A 17,197-nucleotide genomic window follows, 5' to 3' on the forward strand; every position below is an offset into this window, starting at 1 on the left:
ACTAATCTTCCTATTTATATAACTGAATAATCACTTTATTCGGTAAGTCAGAGTTTGTGTAACTAACAGTTACTGTTTTGTGAAAAGATCAATTCTAATTTGCATTTTGTCTCTATTCTATTGCTAAGAATTGCTTTATTTTATTTAACAAGAGGTTTTATTAGCATAGATCATAAATCAAATAAAGCCAATTAAAAATTTTTTCTGTTTTTAAATCATCCGCTTTTACTCATTCAGATCATAAAAGAGTTACGTATTTAATTTTTTTAGATATTAAACATTTAGATATCCAAAAATTATTTTACACGACTCAGAACGTGCGAAAAATAATTCATTAAAACGTTTTTTTTAGTTTAATATATGGACCATTTTCATTTTTTTTGTCTGCTTAATGATCAGAAAAAGTAATTACAATTCAATTATGGTTTTTTTACTGTATGGCTTTTTGTGAATTAAAAAAGAATTTACTTCTATTTAATTGAGAAATCTGTGGCTCTTATATAGTAAATATTCTATATCTGAGCGCACGTGTAGTAAATATTCTATATCTAAGCCCAAGATGATGAAAAAAAAAAAAAGCGCACGTGTAGTTAAATAGAAAAGATTCCCTTGCAGATTTTTTACAGTCTTATCTCTAGATAACGTCGCATATTGCTACGAAATTCTGTTACTTTGAATGTTTACTTAAGTTGATCTTATATTATAATTTGATAACTCAATAATTTCAAGCCGGTTTTTTTTTCAAAATCCTTTCGTTTGTAAGAACAAGGAGAGTAATATAGAATTCTAAACTGTGTCAATATGTATTTTATATTAAAACTGAGCAAATTTTGACTTTATATAAAATATTAGGAAAATAAATTTCTTTTTCATAATATTAATTTTTTAATAATATTTCTATATAAAACAATAGTTATATTAAAAGAATGTTGTATGTGCACATTTTTTCAGCTTAAAATGTCCAAGATGATTTGACATTCTCAGAAATGCATTTTGTTATCCGCAAATCCGATGACATTATTAGTTTTATCAGATTTTTCGTGTTATTATTGCAATCTGCGATATATATCATAGCGCAGATTGTAATAAAATAAAAACATTAAACGTCACGGTGCTCGAATCAATCATGATGCACTCAAATACGTATTTGTTGAACGTCAGAGCTGATTAAGTAGATCCGGAAATTATCTTTCGATGTAATCATTTGGATTCGAATTATCTTTGATAATTATCTTTGATAATTCGAATTATTTTGTTGCCATTACGTACGTATTATTGTAGCAGTCTGATTGTGTCGAAGCTCAGAGCAGTCGTCAATGCTGTCTTGAGGACAGACCGAAGATTAATCATCAGGAATTAGGAATCAGACGTCACATTTACTATGGCACAATCTAAGAAAGCGTCCCAGGTTAGTTATTTGCTTATACAAACATGTCTCGATCAGTGACGCTGTAATTAATTATTGCAGCAATTTCGTAATTCAGAAGAGCAAAACAGGTCAGGCTCTTGGCTTCGCTTCTTATCATCTGGAACGGTGATAAATATTTCCCAAGACGCGAATTGTCTATATAAATATTTTTCTGTACAATAAAGTACAATTATTTTTAATGTTATAAACAATTTGCAAGTGTATCTAAATTCGATTTTTTTCGAAATTTTTCGTATCAAATAAAAATTAAGTTTAATTAAATAAACTAAATTTGGAAATAAATAAATGTTTCTATTTTTACATACACTAATTTTATACTTTTGTAAAATTAGTTCTGAGAGTTTCATATATCTATTAGAAGAAAGTAAACATTAATAGACATTTTTTATAGACACAAAGAATATTATTTCTTATCTTTCTCACATTAATAAAACACGAGATATAAGAGCTTCATAAGAGAGATAGGAAATTATTTTTATAAATCTTGTCATATTATAATATTACTTCATTGTATTTTTCAAAAATAAATTAATAAAATTAAAATTAATTTTTAAAACAATAAAGGTTAAAAATTATATTAATTTTTAAAACACAGTAAAACACACAGTATAAAGTTTTTTGCTTTTAATTATTTTAATTTTTAAAAAATGAATAAAATTTCTTGTTACAATTGTATAATTACGTAATCTTTTATCTTATTTTTAATCACATTTTATTGGTCAGATTAAATATTTTTGCTGCCAAACTTGAGAGATTTTAGACTGATTCGTGTCTAATCTTGTGCAAATATATTGAAGGTCGATTTGGTGTTGAGGTTCGCTTTTCTTTCCGTAGTTCTTTTCGGTCGCTCATGTGTCCGTAGCGTGACGTCAGATCTTTTCATCGTCGATTTGGCGATAATTTATATGATGCAAATATAATGTGCTCCCTGTGTGTTATTGGCAGGTGAAGAGGGTTTCTCTCGGAGTTGGCGACGTTTTCGTGGAGCACCAGGACGATCCAAAGCGAGGCGCTTGGGCCAACCAGATCGAATTTATTCTATCCTGCATTGGGTATGCTGTTGGCATCGGCAATGTTTGGCGTTTCCCTTTCTTCATATATCGCAATGGCGGTGGTACGTAGGCGCCCGTAACTGTGCCCCACGTGTGTATCTGTCCCATGGTATACATGGGAAATACGTGCTTCAGATGCAACCATCGTATTATATGTCGTACAGAGTGTTTCAGGTCACGATGAAATTGTGCAAGCATGTTAAATGAGTAAAAGAAAGTGTTATATATAAAAGTGTTATGTAGGTCTATAAGTGTTTTATTAAAAAACTATGATAAAGATTTAGAAAAGAACAAATTTTAATGTTTCTCTTTCTCTAATCAGCTTATATTGAAGCTATGTTTTTGAATAAAGTTTTTGTAGATAATATTTATCTGAAGTGCTTTTTCTTGCACGTTTACTTGTAAAACATGATGGTACAGTTTAGCTACAGTTTGTTAAAACTTGGATCGCTCTGTATATCATATTCCGACGCGCATACTATCTTCGTTCTTATATACAGCGTCGAAAAATTATAGATACAAACTTTAGAAAACTGATACGTAAACTTTAAGATTGCGCGTCGGGGATTCAAAAATAGTCGCCGTAAATAAGGATCGGGAGAGATTTTTTTGGAGCTATAAAAGTGATTTAGAACTAATACTTTTTAATAATTTTATACTTTTTAATAAATTAATTTCGATATATGTACATAAGTTATTAAATTCTTTAAAGTTGTGCTGTGTATCACTTTGATACTTAATCATCTCGTGAAGGAAAAGAATTTTCAAGTAGTTGAATGATAGTAGTGGAAGAAGCAATTAACATTAAGGATTAAAATAGATAAGTTTTCAACGCACATAATAATTTTAAACTATAAAACAATTTTTATACGTACAATAATGATTAGTTGTAGTACATTATACTTTTAGTAGTAAAATTATATTCTTCGTTTAGTGGAATATCAACAATTATTATTATTATAATTACACTGTATTTGATTTTAGTACATTTTATATTAACTTTGGTATACATTATACATAACTATAAAAACAGAATCATCTGCAAATTGATATAAAAAGCTATGATTGCATAATTAATTGTTACAGGAGCTTTTTTGATACCCTTCATTCTCATGTTGATCACGATGGGTTTGCCTATATTCTTCTTAGAGCTTTGTGTAGGACAGTACACTGGACTGGGGCCTATAAAATCTTTCAGTCGCATGGCACCCGCTTTTCATGGCCTTGGTCACTGCACATTGGTAGTCATTTTCTTTGTGCTGATATATTACATGATAATAATCGCGTGGACATTATTTTACATTTTTATTTCTTTTTCGTCAAAACTCGCTTGGGCGTACTGCGACAACGATTTCAACACAAACAGTAAGTAAAAATAGATCAATGTGCTACACATTTTACTTAACGTTTCGTCGTATTTAAATAAGCAGAAATTTAACTTTAAAATTTTAACTTTAAAGAGCTATCAGTTAATCGCTACCACGTCTACTAGCAAGAGACGTTCTTAAGTATATTAGCTTTTGTAATTATTTACAATTCAAGATTGCATAAAGAGCAATTTATTTATATATATCTAGTTAAAAAAAATTTTAGTTGAAAGGACCAATCAATTAATTAGTTTTTTTTATATATAAAAATATAAATTGACATTACTTTTGGAACTTGGACTTTGATTAAATAGCCAAATAATTGTAAGATATTTGTATAAAAAAATTTTGGAGCATAAGGGCTAATATTATTCTATCGCAATCGTTTGTTTTTGAATTGTGTATTTAATACTGACATCAATAGATTGTTACAGCAACCTTCAAGCAGAAGAGTGCAAGATAACTAATTCAGAGTCTATATTTTACAATAAGACCTGCATGGCTATCCACACGGTCTGTTCCAGTTTAGGCTACGACAATTATAATAAGACCCACTGCTTATCTTCCTTGACGAACGAAGCCAAAGTGTTCGAAGATCTCTATCAGCGGGTACTGTCATCCGAGGAGTACTTCAGGTACAGTATAGCCATCAGCGCTGCATCGTGTCGGGAGGATCGGTAACGAGCCTTTACGTCGCTGTCCAGCGTTGAGGAGCGAGAACAAAAATTGTTGAGGATCGCGCCTACAAAAGCATGTAATTGTCGATCGCGTCCAGAGACTACGTTCTTGGTCTGCGCGGAGCCACATGGGAAAACTTCGGCGGCATACGATGGGAACTACTCGGATGCCTCACGCTAGCTTGGGTGGTGTGCTTCTTATGCCTGGTACGCGGTATCCAGACTATCGGCAAAGTTGTCTATTTCACCGCTCTCTTCCCTTACGTCATTCTCACAATTCTTCTAGTACGCGGTAAGAAATTGAAACAAGACGAGCTTCTATAAGGCTTTTCTAAATATAGATATACATTTTTATTTGAACTCAACTCATTGTTTTATCTTCATTTATGGTTTAATCCAATAAAATACATACTCGCACGGCTAACGTGTCAATTTTCATAAACAAAACCTATTAATAATTTATAAACTTTAGATTTAAAAGTAGTATTATTATTATGTGTAATATTAAATTTTTTTATGCGTTACAATGACTTTCGAATACAATATAAGGATTCTTTACAATTTCAATAATTACAAATATTATTGTTTATATATATTTACGATATTAATAATCATACTATATAAAATGGACATTTATTTTAATCATGTAAAATGTTTCCATTTACTTTTAAGGATAGGATGAAATGTAAAATGTTAGAGTGTAGAAAATTTTACGCTAAATAGATAGGCGCAATTTATGGAAAAATGGACATGTTCAGTTAATCACGATTGCGTCACATCTGATATATTTGAACTGCGTCGCTCGCTTTGGCTTGGAGATTTGCCAAGCTAAATCATTCCGGTATTACTACATGCGACATTAATGTGAGAACAGACAGCTCTGTCATAACTAAGAGAAATAATCGTAGGTGTTACCCTGGATGGTGCCGATAGTGGCATGCTGTGGTACATATATCCCGATTTTTCGAAGCTGGCAGGCGCAAATGTGTGGGCTGACGCGGCCTCTCAAATCTTCTATTCGCTTGGCATCGGCTGCGGATCCCTGGTGACTCTCGCGAGTTACAGCAACTTTAGCAACAATTGCCACAGGTGCGATTATACTAGAACAAAACGTGTATATCTCGGACTAAAGGAAGCGAAAGAGAGACTAGGTCGTTTGCGAACACAAGATACCTTAATAGCAAAGTAAGAAGCAGCCCTTAAAAAGCAGAATGTCTGATTTTATACGCCCATTCGATGGGACGGACGTACAAATTCGTCGCGCGTTTGATCGCGCGAATAATAATTTATCACAAGACGTGTATTTAATTAACTACACTGACTAAGCACTTTTAAGTGCCTATTAATCTTCTGGTTCATCGTTCGGCGACGTTTCAGTCTCTTTACGACACTGCAATCGTTGCATATTTTATTTTAACTCGGGACTCGACGACGTCGTTTCGGTGACGGGCGGTGGCTGGGCGTCGTCGCGACCAGCTGACGTAATTCCGAGACTCTGGCTCAACTATATAAGGTATAATAATAATAATAATAATAACAACGAATTTGTAAAGCTAAAGACAACCATCGTAGATAATTAAATGCGCATAATAATCTAAATAATAAAAACGATTTGTAAACATGACGTCATCAAAACAGTTTTTTTTATCCGTCTCTTTTGGACAATAATACTTTGTTATATTCTCGAATAACGTATGCGATGTCCTATACCTAAAAGACAGGCAAGACATATCCTCTATACATATAGGATATAAGAAAAAATAAGGGATATACTTTGAAATTGTATTGAAGATGGGGAAAACAGGAAAGGATACGATATGCGGTTACGGATTCGATACAGAGTTATGGATTAGGTGGAATATTTTTTATTTTAAAGAGATAGAGAGATGAATGTGCTTTTCCTAAAGAGACACATATTTATAATATATATATTTTTTAAATCTCTCTCTGTAAGAATAATTCTATATTAACATTCCATATTCGTTGAGCGCATAAGGTAATTTGAATTTTGTCTTTCTATTCTCAGAGACGCTATTTTCGTCACCTGCACCAATCTATTCACATCTGTTTTCGCCGGCTTGGTGATATTTTCGATACTTGGATTTCTGGCCCAGAAAATGGGTATGCCGATCGACAAGGTGGTCCAGAGCGCAGAGGGGTTGGCTTTTGTCGCTTATCCGGAGGCGGTGGTGCAGATGCCGTGGTCGAATCTCTGGGCCATCCTGTTTTTCGTTATGCTCTTCATACTCGGTCTCGGTAGTCAGGTAAGCACGCGAGCTATTTACGCTTTATATCAAGAAAACACGGTCGTATACATCTCGCGTATACATATTGCATGATTTTGATCTTACGAATTTCCGTTCGCGGTACAGTGACAATATAAACGCGAGCGGTATATCGTACGAACATTTAAAGGAGAGCTGTAAAAGATTTTATTTCCATTTTCACACAAAAACCGCTTCCATTCCTCGTCACTTACGGTGATGAAAAAAAAATAATTATTAATGCGATGAGCTCGGGCTGAGACTGGGGTAGCAGGGAAGTGGAGAAAGAGAGGAGAGGAAAGTGAGAGATGTGAATTTCAATTTTCTTTCGCATAACGAGAAACATCGCCGCGTTAACTGCATTTGTTCCAACGAGTTGTATATTTGCAAGATGGCCCGACTTTCACCTTCTTGCACTTCGCGCGACTCTCTAGTTATATTTATATAATAGCGTAATGGTAAAACAGTGGAACGAAATAATATGTGCGACATAAACAATAATCATGAGGCTTGAATTGTTCGCAGTGTAATTCACAGGCTTCTTTTAATTATATCTTTTTTATATTTTTTACTAAAACATAAATATTTATAAAAATAAGTGTAAAAAGAAAGATAAATACAATTTTATGTTAGAGGACACTATATAGTTTTAATATAAAAAGCGTAATAGCTATAGTATTTTATTCCACTGCTCTAACAATTAGCTTGTCGTATTGCATCTCGAGAAAGAGACCATTACGTTCTAAAATGTAGTAAGATTGCATATAAATTTTCACGTTTTTACGCGATGTCATAAATATCTTAACTTTAATCGCAATCAATTATCAATTTTGTATAGTATGACCTAATACGTCATGAAGTTAGACTCGTGATATACCGGTTTTCCCGCGCATACGCTTTATGCACCTAGATACAAATAGATCTTTGCAGTTATAACGCGGCCGTTAAAAAGTTTACAAAATTACAAAACAAACTCGCGCGTGAGATACGGTCATTGTGCGCTATAGCTGCCCATCGCTCATCGGCGTGGGTTACTTCGCGAAGATTTCACATCCGTCCCGGTGCTAAGAAGGCGCTATTCAGTCTTGAGAAACGGTCGGCGTATTTGTCAAAAGATGCCGCGGGCATGCGAGAGAGGGATGCGCGCCTCATCCCGGCGAGTAGCCGGACGGCGATCGTTTCGCGTTGCTTTTGCATCGCGAGACTCCCATCTTTTCACCTCGGGGCTCGTATATCACGGAAGGAATTATGGCTCGCCGTCTCAGAGTGAAATCCACACCTTCTTCTCCCTTTCCCTCGCGACGTCAGCCCCGCGCTCTCTTCTTCCGTTTTTCCAGCGGTTCGCCGACGATACCAAAGCGCGGCAGCCGCGAGCGAGCTGCGCGAGAGACCGTCGTAAAAATATGCCCCGCGCGGAAATACAATCGAACGAAATATAGATTGTTTATGATGCAAATGGTGATTGAGAGCGGGCTCGGTTCGATTTCTTTAACTCCGCGTCGAAATTTAGACGCTTTCGGATTGAGAACGCGTACTTATTGCTACGAGAATAAGAGTAAATGGTAAAAAATGGAGGTATATACATAGAAACAGAAAGTAGGTAAGGAAGAGAGGAAATGGCGATGCGCGCGTAAGGATGAAGAAGGAAAATGCGCGGCCGCGCGGTCGTTACTTTTTACGATACAGTTCGCAGGCGTGCAGGCGATAAACACCGCCATACTGGACTGGCGTCCGGATTTGCGAAAATACGAGAGTTCCGTGGTACTGGCTATATGCGCTACCTGCTGGCTCCTGGCGATTCCGATGGTATTCGACGGCGGTATCTACCTGTTCAAGCTGATGGACTGGCATACCGCCTCTTGGGCGATCCTATTGATCGGCTTCGCTGAACTCATTGTGGCTTCCTCGTTCTATGGATGTAACAGATTTCTAGCTAATCTCACCGAAATGAAAATTAAATTCGGCTGTTTTCTTCACGGTTACTGGTGGCTTTGCTGGGCCATCCTTGCACCCATTACTTGTCTGGTAAGTGCTTTTTACTTACTATAATACCTTGCAGTTCTCGCACAGCAGGATACCTGCCGCAACATAAATTTCAGGTAGAAAGGGTCAGACGAAAAGAATGTCGACACTGACAAATCTTATTATTAATGATCTTGTCATTTTCGTGTCAGCTTAAAATATGTATAGCATTGTAATTTCTCTTTATTGATAAATAGTGCCTTTTTATAGTGTCATTTCCAAATATAACATAATCAATGTTTACAGCAATTTATGTACGTATACTACTCGAAATAACAATATTGTAAATATTATGTAATATCTACTTTCAAATATCTGTAAAGTTTGCACATGTCCACTGAAAGCTGCAATAATCGAATAAATTATAGTTAAACTACCGTAATCAACGTTATATACATAATAAAGGTACATAAATTGTAATATGAGCTATAATTTTCATTTTCACTGTCTATTTATAAATGCTATATATCTAGCTTTTCATCATTGTGTGTGTGTGTGTGTATGTTACTTTGGCATAGGTTATTTTTTCTAAAAATTGAATTAAATAAACAATACACATTTGATAATATTAAATTTCTAATAACATTAAATAAGTGTTTTCGCTTGAATTTCGATACTCATTATTACTTTAAATTTCAATGAAGGGATATACCAAGCATACTATTAGAAAATAAAAATTATAAAAGTGTTTTTTATGCATCTTAAAAAACCTATGGCGCCATCTTACCCAAGTTATATCCTACCAACTTGGTGCAGTGATTTTATCAATATATGAATAGAAGTTTAATAAAAATTTAACAACGGATTTAATATTGCTATTTTTGTAAAATTCAATAGAAATTAACGTGCTAAATAATTTTAATTGAACGTATCTAGAAGAATAGTCTAGCGTCTAACTTAACGTAGTAGTCGACATGTAGATAACTATATATGAAAATGTTTTATTTTAAATAACAAATTTATTTCAATTCAAATATTTAACCAAAGATTTTTACCAAAGATTTTACGAATAACATTTACTATCAGACGAATTACATCGGTTTATGGTTTTTCCTGTTCAATTATCCGAAATTTCTATTATGCGAGAGTGAATACGCTTCTAATTTTTATATATTTGTTTATATTTTTTTATATAATTGCGTTTTTTATATTATTATATCATAATTTCTTACATAATTGTAAAATATCATGCGATTTAACATTGATAATGACCTAAAAGAGGTCGAAACGTTTGTTTTTAAATTTCTGTTTTTAATTTTTGTTCTTTAATTTTTATTAAACTTTATATTTTAATATAAATGAAGTTATTTATTTACTGTTAATATTTCTAACGAATTTTTGGCTCGTAGCCCTGTTTCTTAATTGTTTTCAAATATTTAATTTATGAAATAATTGATATATTTATCAATAAAATATAATTGAAATACAGCCTGCATCTTCAACGAAATTATTAAAGATATTTATATTGAATTTTATGAAAATCAATAATTGAACGCTTCCATACCATTTCGAAAACAGTCTCCTGTAAAGTAATAAAATAGTCCTTCAGATAATATAAATCGACATTTTACATTGCCTTAATTTTTTATTGTTGTTGAAATAAATTATATTACGGTCCTTATCTCTATACACGATGAGTGAATAAGCTATTGAGCTACATAACAATTAAAACTTTAACGACAACTCCAATGTGTGTATATTGTTATGATACAATCGATGATAGTAACGAAAGGCAGACGATCACAGATGATGCTTAATCCTTTCGAGGTAAGGAGCCTACCTTTATTGACTGTAAACTTTGCGGAAAGTTCAGCGACATAGTGAGAGAGAATAAACCGTAAATTAGTCCCGACCTATCGCGTGGAGACGATTAATCGAATTTATATGGAAAGTAATGAAACTAAAGCTTTAGATTATCGATCGCCAAAGAGCTTATTAAAAGTGAAGTAACGTGTGAGGTTCAGACATATTTTTCAATTTGTACAAACTACTTTGGAATGAGTTTGAAAATGTTTAACAATTTTTTGATAAGACCATTTTTAATAGAAATATCATTATTGTAGGATCTTTTAAATGACAAAATTATAAAAATACGTTTTATTAGTGAATATAAATTTAAATAAATTTACTCATATTTATAATAAGCATTATTTGCCTTTTGTTGCTATCGCCGATTCATCATAGTGATATACATTCATCGGTGTTGTCGTGAACGTTTTAATTTCTGTATAGTTTATTCATGATCATATGTAGGGATAAGGACCGTAATAATTTATTTCAATAATAATGAGAAATCAAGGCGATGCAAAATTACGGTCTATATGCATATAGCATATACATATACAAATAGCAATTTGATGTTTATATATATTAATTTAATAAATAATTATTTATTAATTAAATTAATTAACAAATATTCTTGTGCATTTGAACAAATTATAATTATGTAATAGATATAAAATATTTTGAATGTTTGTAAATACAATTTAAATCTTAAATTAAAGATTTAAGTTGCTGTTGATAAATAATCTGTATGCTTACAATAAAATGAAATAAGAGAATTTAATTAAAATTAGCAAATTAAAAAATTTGATATTTTGTTTTGATATAAACGTTATTTATTTTATTATTATTATTAGTTTATTTTTAACTTTTATAAATTAGAAAATGTAATATAAATTAAATAATTAGATACGTATTTTTATTATTATAAATATTATTATTTTTATATTCATAATTTATATATTTATATAATTTTATAATTTATTTAACTTGTTATTTTATTTTAAATTTTTATGAATCACACACAGAAAATGTATTGTACAGATTTTTTAATTTATTTCTATCGGACTTTCTAGGCAAGATTACCAGCTTTAGGTTCACAAAACTCAACGTCCCTTGGAGGCAAAGCGTCGTATTCCCCACGACCAAACTGCTTAATTAATCTGGCTGCCTGTCGAGGCGTGCCGAGCGAATTTTTATTTATAACCGCTGAAATTTTTCGCTCGCGCCGTCGCGGGAATCGAAATATTTCCCTCGACGGCTGCCGAACGGTGCTCTGCGCGAAAGTTAGTTTTGATTAAAAATTCGAAATCTCCCTTAATTGATAATTGTGTTGCGCTCTCGCGCACATATATCCACTGCAGCACAGTTTCAACTGTTATATGAGAAATCAAACAGCCAACTAATTGGCGCTCCGCCTTTTATCCGCAGGGAGTCTTTGGATATCAAGTGAACCAAATCGATTTTCGAGGAAGTTACGGCGATTATATATTTCCTAACTGGACGGGTGCCCTTGGAATTGGAATTGGACTAGCAACTTTAGTGCCAATGCCGGTTTTCTTTATCCTACAAGCCTGGAAAGCAGAGGTGAGCCAATTGTTCACAAATAAAAGGCTTCGAAGTTTTGGGTTTTAACCTGTGAAAGACATTCACCCTTTTAAGCATCCCTAGAGAATACTTCATTGTGAAAATTTGCACTAGGAATTTTTAAGGTTTTATATCTTCTGAAAATATTAAAACGAAATTAAATTTAAACCATGGTTTTTAATATTAAATTTTCTAACCAATCGATTGGTAATATCAAATTTTCAAAAAAAAAGGACAAAACTTGTTCAAAATTTCGTATTAATTAAAGAAATTTTATTGGTGCGAATTAGCATTCATGTCTTATATATATATATATATATATATATATATATATATATATATACAGGTTAAAAACTTTTAGTTTTGTTAATCTACTAATATTTGCCTTTGGATTAAAGTAAGTATTCTCGTTAAAGTTCTATACCTAAATGTAGATGATTTTCAAAAAATGTTTTTTGAAATAAACCTAACAGTTTTGATACAAGAGAAAAGATTACGTGAAAATTTCGTGTTATGTATGGATATTCATATTATTGACGTAGTAATAGATAGTGATCTGTTGATATTTCGTAAGCCGTATACGTATGTATAGTGAATAAAGAAACTTTTATTCCAGATTTACGCGATCGTATTGTTTTTGTTCAACAAGAGAAATATAAGTTTAACTATTCTTCTTTTTTTTAAATACTCTGACATGTCTTGAAATTTTATGTAACTCAAACTGAGAAAATAATATCTGTCTTAAATAGTAATATGATATTAATAATAAAATAATTTTTTCGTTATTTTTAAATTTTTTTTATATCACTTGTTCCTTTAAGTTTAAATAATTTTTCAAGATATTGTTTTATATGTCAGCATCTATCAAAATATGCATAAAAGTGCAACATTTTACTTATAAAATAAAAATGATTATATTCAAATTATAACTAGTCTGTATGTCAGTACATATATATGTCTCTGACTAAGATGAAAGCACAGAAAGCAAGAGAAAACTACTAGCTAATATTTTCCCATGAGCATCGATGAAATCGAACTGTGTCTCAACACATCTGACAAGATGTTATGACTAAGAAGATAGTCATCCTCTAATTTAGAAAATTTCGTCTTAAAATGATCCATCTTAAAACGGTCAAAAATAACAAAAGAAGTCAGGTAGAAACCAGAATATGCCTGCAGGTATAAAGGTCAGGTAGAAACCAGACTATGCCTGCAGGTATAACCTTTGTGCTTTTCGTCTCTTTGACCGTTATTTTTGCTTGCATTGAACTTCGTTTACTTTTTCTTGTTTTTTATATAAGGAAATAAATAAATAACGTCTTACAATTAGTGATAGTTACCTATCTTACGAAAAATTTTGAGCCTCCTTTTCTATTATATTGTTGTTTTTTTTGAAATTTTCTTAGAATCTAAAATATATTTACTTTCTTTACATCATACATTCTTGAAGTAAAATAAATATTTATTCAATTTTAAAATCTATTTTTGTTCAATTCTACGTAAAATGATTTATTTATTCTTTTTTGCTTATTTATTCTTCTATTCGTCTATCTATATAAAGATTAGTAAGATATTCAGTAATTCTTAAAAAGTTTCCTGATATCATTAAAATGAATGTAATGCGCACATATACTCCTTAAAATTAAAAAAAAATTAATTGATTTTGATCAATAACTGATCGAAATACGAAACATTACTCATTTAAGTCTTAAAAATAATTTATTTTCCGCAAAAAAGGATACATTTATCAAACAAACGTGAAAGGCTTTTCAGAGAAAAGTTTGAGTTGAAATTTCTTAATAATCAGTATTCTTCCTGGATACTTAATGACTTACCGGTTGGCCATTTTCAAGAAAAGGAGATTGTTTTATTAGGAGATTGGGCCATTAATTTTCGCTAATGAGAAGCGGCTGCGGGATCATTGGATCTCCCAACAATTTTGACCAACTTGTCTCATTTCCTATGTATGATCAATTAATCAGAGTAAAAACTTTCGCCATTACGCATCCGGCATAAAGAATGTTATAAATTATTCTTTTTGGAATTATCAAAGATAATTCCAAAAAGAGATATAACGGGAGAAAAATTCTTTAAAATTCTTTTACTGAAATTTATACTTAATTTGATATGCGTACAGCACATGAAAAGAATTTTTCTGTCGAAAGTGTAAAAGTTGTGATATGCTAATGTCGTTGATCGTTATTGTATCACGCTGTTCCCGATATCTCGATTAAAGCGAGAGTCTCCCGAAAGCTTATACGTGCCGTTGTCGACGCAGTAGCGGTTACGGGCCGATTTAGAAGTTGCGGTCCGCGCTGTAAAATCTCGAGAACTCGGGGAACGTCTTAATACAAGTTTTTTCACGGTACGTTGGTAATCGTACTTTGAAACGAAAAGTTTCTTCATGGCGGGGAAGGTAGTCTGCCACTCTCCATCGCTCCAGGCACAGGGCCGCCGCGCCGCGCCGCGCCGGAAGCCAGCGTGCAAATCGTGCGCATCGCACAAAGAGCGCAACCGTACAAAGAGAGAGTCGCCAATTGCGAGTTTTAACGAAATTGAAATACACAAATTGACATATGTTTAAAAGAACATTTTACGGGATTAAATTTTTTGATTAAACTGACGACCTTCTATACGTTCGGATTTTCACCAACAAATGGAGCGTATCGCATTGTACAAATTGCTTTGCAAATAAATGCGTGAACATTGCGAATCTCTATATCGAATTTTTTTCACATTTTTAGATTGCAAAATGTCAATTTTGTATCCCATAAAAATCTTGTTTTTTTTTTTATACACAAAAATTCAGGAGGTGCTAAAATAAAATTTTGCATGGTCGCTTTACATACGCTTTTTTGTACACGACACGATAGAATATTATATGTAAGCTATTTTCTCTAGAATTATTAATATACAGGTAATATATTTTTTATTATCTTACAGGTATAGAGCATATTCAACCTTTTTTATTTTACCTATAAGATAATATTATTGCCAGACCGTTTTTTTACGTAGGCAAGGAAACATAAAAATTCCCAATACTTCCAAGAAAATAATTTATAATATTTTAAATTTTTACGTACACACGCGTCAATAGCGGCCCTGTTCGGACCGCACGTATATCTATCCATTTCTACGAAGAGAGAGAAAGAGAGATGAGGAAGGCAGTCCTTTTTCTTGACCGCTTCCGCTTTCTGTTAGCCGATAAATTTAACATTACTCTTATCTCCTTTTCCCGTTGTTTTCGGGCGTTCCGCGCACACTTCGAAAGTACTTGTGCGGTTTCGCACGAGGAGATATGACCTCGCGGGAACGTGAACGGCGCCAGCGGCACGTATCTCACCCATTATCGGATTCGCAACAATTTAATTTGTGCCCTTTTAATTGTTCGCAGACCTTCCTGAGTTTATTTCGGCCCTCGCCATTATGGAGGGCAGCCGAGCAGAACGATACACTGGATACTGATAGCGTCGACACTGTAGTGTCGGTCAATCCGACATACGATTCTTCGTACAGATTTTAAATTTAATTACTTGGTATACCCAATAAACGATTATTTGAAGAAATACCAGAGTGATCTGGGAAAATTGTACACTTTTGGAGACAATAACTCATTCCGTTTTAGAAATAAGTTATTTTCGCCTGTGAGAGTAAAACGTTAATATATTAATATAGTGGAAAATATAGAACTAATAAATATTTTTACATTGCGCGCAGCAGTATTTTCGGACGAAACTCTGAGCTCACAGTTTTTTCCGTTTGCAGAATTATTTAGCTACATAAAGATATTTATATTTTGGTGTACAAAATATTTTTGATGCCCTGTACTTATCGGACATCAAACAATAACAAATTTTTTTTATACATATATAAAATGTGTTTACTGAAGCTATTTATACAAACTAAAGGAAACTAGAGAGAGTATACATATATATATATACTCAAATATAAAGATATAGATGGTAATATTATATTTTATAATTTTAAATACAATTATATCATTATACAGTGAAAACGAGTTAATATTTCTAATATATGTATATTTAACATTCTTAATGTTATACATAAAATAATAATCGCATTTTACGTAAAACTTTTAATTTAATACACATGTGTTAAAGAATAGGTAATATATTTGTTTATACTTTTGAAAAATGTATACTCCTGGTTTTAATTGGTTTTTGTGTGCTCTCAAGTTTTTTAATTAATAATTTTTAATCAATGTAATTTTACGGTGATTGCGATAATTTATTGCTTTTAAATTTTCTTTCAGGGTAGTAAATAAAAAAGTAACTTTTATATTATTTATGCTTATATCATATTTCGACTATAAAATCGATTTTTAGAACAATTTAATATCCATAGCGTACGTTACACGCTTATAATAACAATATCTATAATTAATTTATAAATATTAAGTATATAATATATCTTTAAAAAATGTAATTCTATATATGTGATAATTTGTGTAAAGAGAGATGCGGTCGCTCACTGCCTCTTTTGAATCAATAAAAGCATTAGAAAAGCGGAGAGTATTTCGCTGCTTCATGCTGTCCTCCCTGCTAATTAATGCCAACGAACATGGGCTACTCGTGATTCCATGTCTCTGCACGTTGTAACATCAGACGAGGCGGCCGCTTATAAGCCGCCTTATGGGAACGCGAGCGGACGCGACAAATACGCGCGTCTCTAATGAAAATTACGGTCGGCATTGCGCCGTTGCCGCGTAGTACGTGTATGCCGATCAATGCGAGGGATTTGATGCTGTCAGATGCAGCGTTGTAGCAACGTGGAAAATGTCGGAAAAAAAAAACTCTCAAAATTTGAACATCAGAATAATGCTTTATCCAGTAGTAACACGATTACGATTACCATCGGAAGACTGGAAAAGACAGAATTTTAAAACGCTTCAATAATATATAGGACAATACGCGAGTACTCATGGATAAATATAGCGTGGAAACGTTTAAATTTTGACGAGATTCTAGATAGCATCCCATTCTCCATCTTCGAAAAT

General features: G+C 32.5%; 1 protein-coding gene across 1 annotated transcript; it reads left to right on the forward strand.

Annotated features, from left to right (window-relative positions):
- The first annotated feature begins 1,368 nt into the window (after nt 1–1,368).
- On the forward strand, nt 1,369–15,703 carry LOC108774706 (sodium- and chloride-dependent GABA transporter 1). Its single transcript, XM_018540869.1, has 10 exons — nt 1,369–1,408; nt 2,375–2,543; nt 3,568–3,846; nt 4,273–4,483; nt 4,624–4,817; nt 5,434–5,614; nt 6,552–6,789; nt 8,476–8,814; nt 12,025–12,180; nt 15,575–15,703. Exons 1-10 carry the CDS (start codon nt 1,382–1,384, stop codon nt 15,701–15,703), a joined length of 1,923 nt encoding a protein of 640 aa, XP_018396371.1. The 5' UTR covers nt 1,369–1,381.
- Nucleotides 15,704–17,197: the final 1,494 nt, after the last annotated feature.

This window comes from Cyphomyrmex costatus, unplaced genomic scaffold (assembly GCF_001594065.2).
Source record: "Cyphomyrmex costatus isolate MS0001 unplaced genomic scaffold, Ccosl1.0 scaffold1053, whole genome shotgun sequence".
NCBI lineage: Eukaryota > Metazoa > Arthropoda > Insecta > Hymenoptera > Formicidae > Cyphomyrmex > Cyphomyrmex costatus.

What these genes read in the sequence shown, in the direction of transcription:
- LOC108774706 (XM_018540869.1), top strand. Translation starts at nt 1,382, where the DNA reads ATGGCACAATCTAAGAAAGCGTCCCAG. An exon ending in TTGCACCCATTACTTGTCTG is followed by an intron (nt 8,815 to 12,024) that starts GTAAGTGCTTTT and finishes TTTTATCCGCAG; the next exon opens with GGAGTCTTTGGATATCAAGT. An exon ending in TACAAGCCTGGAAAGCAGAG is followed by an intron (nt 12,181 to 15,574) that starts GTGAGCCAATTG and finishes AATTGTTCGCAG; the next exon opens with ACCTTCCTGAGTTTATTTCG.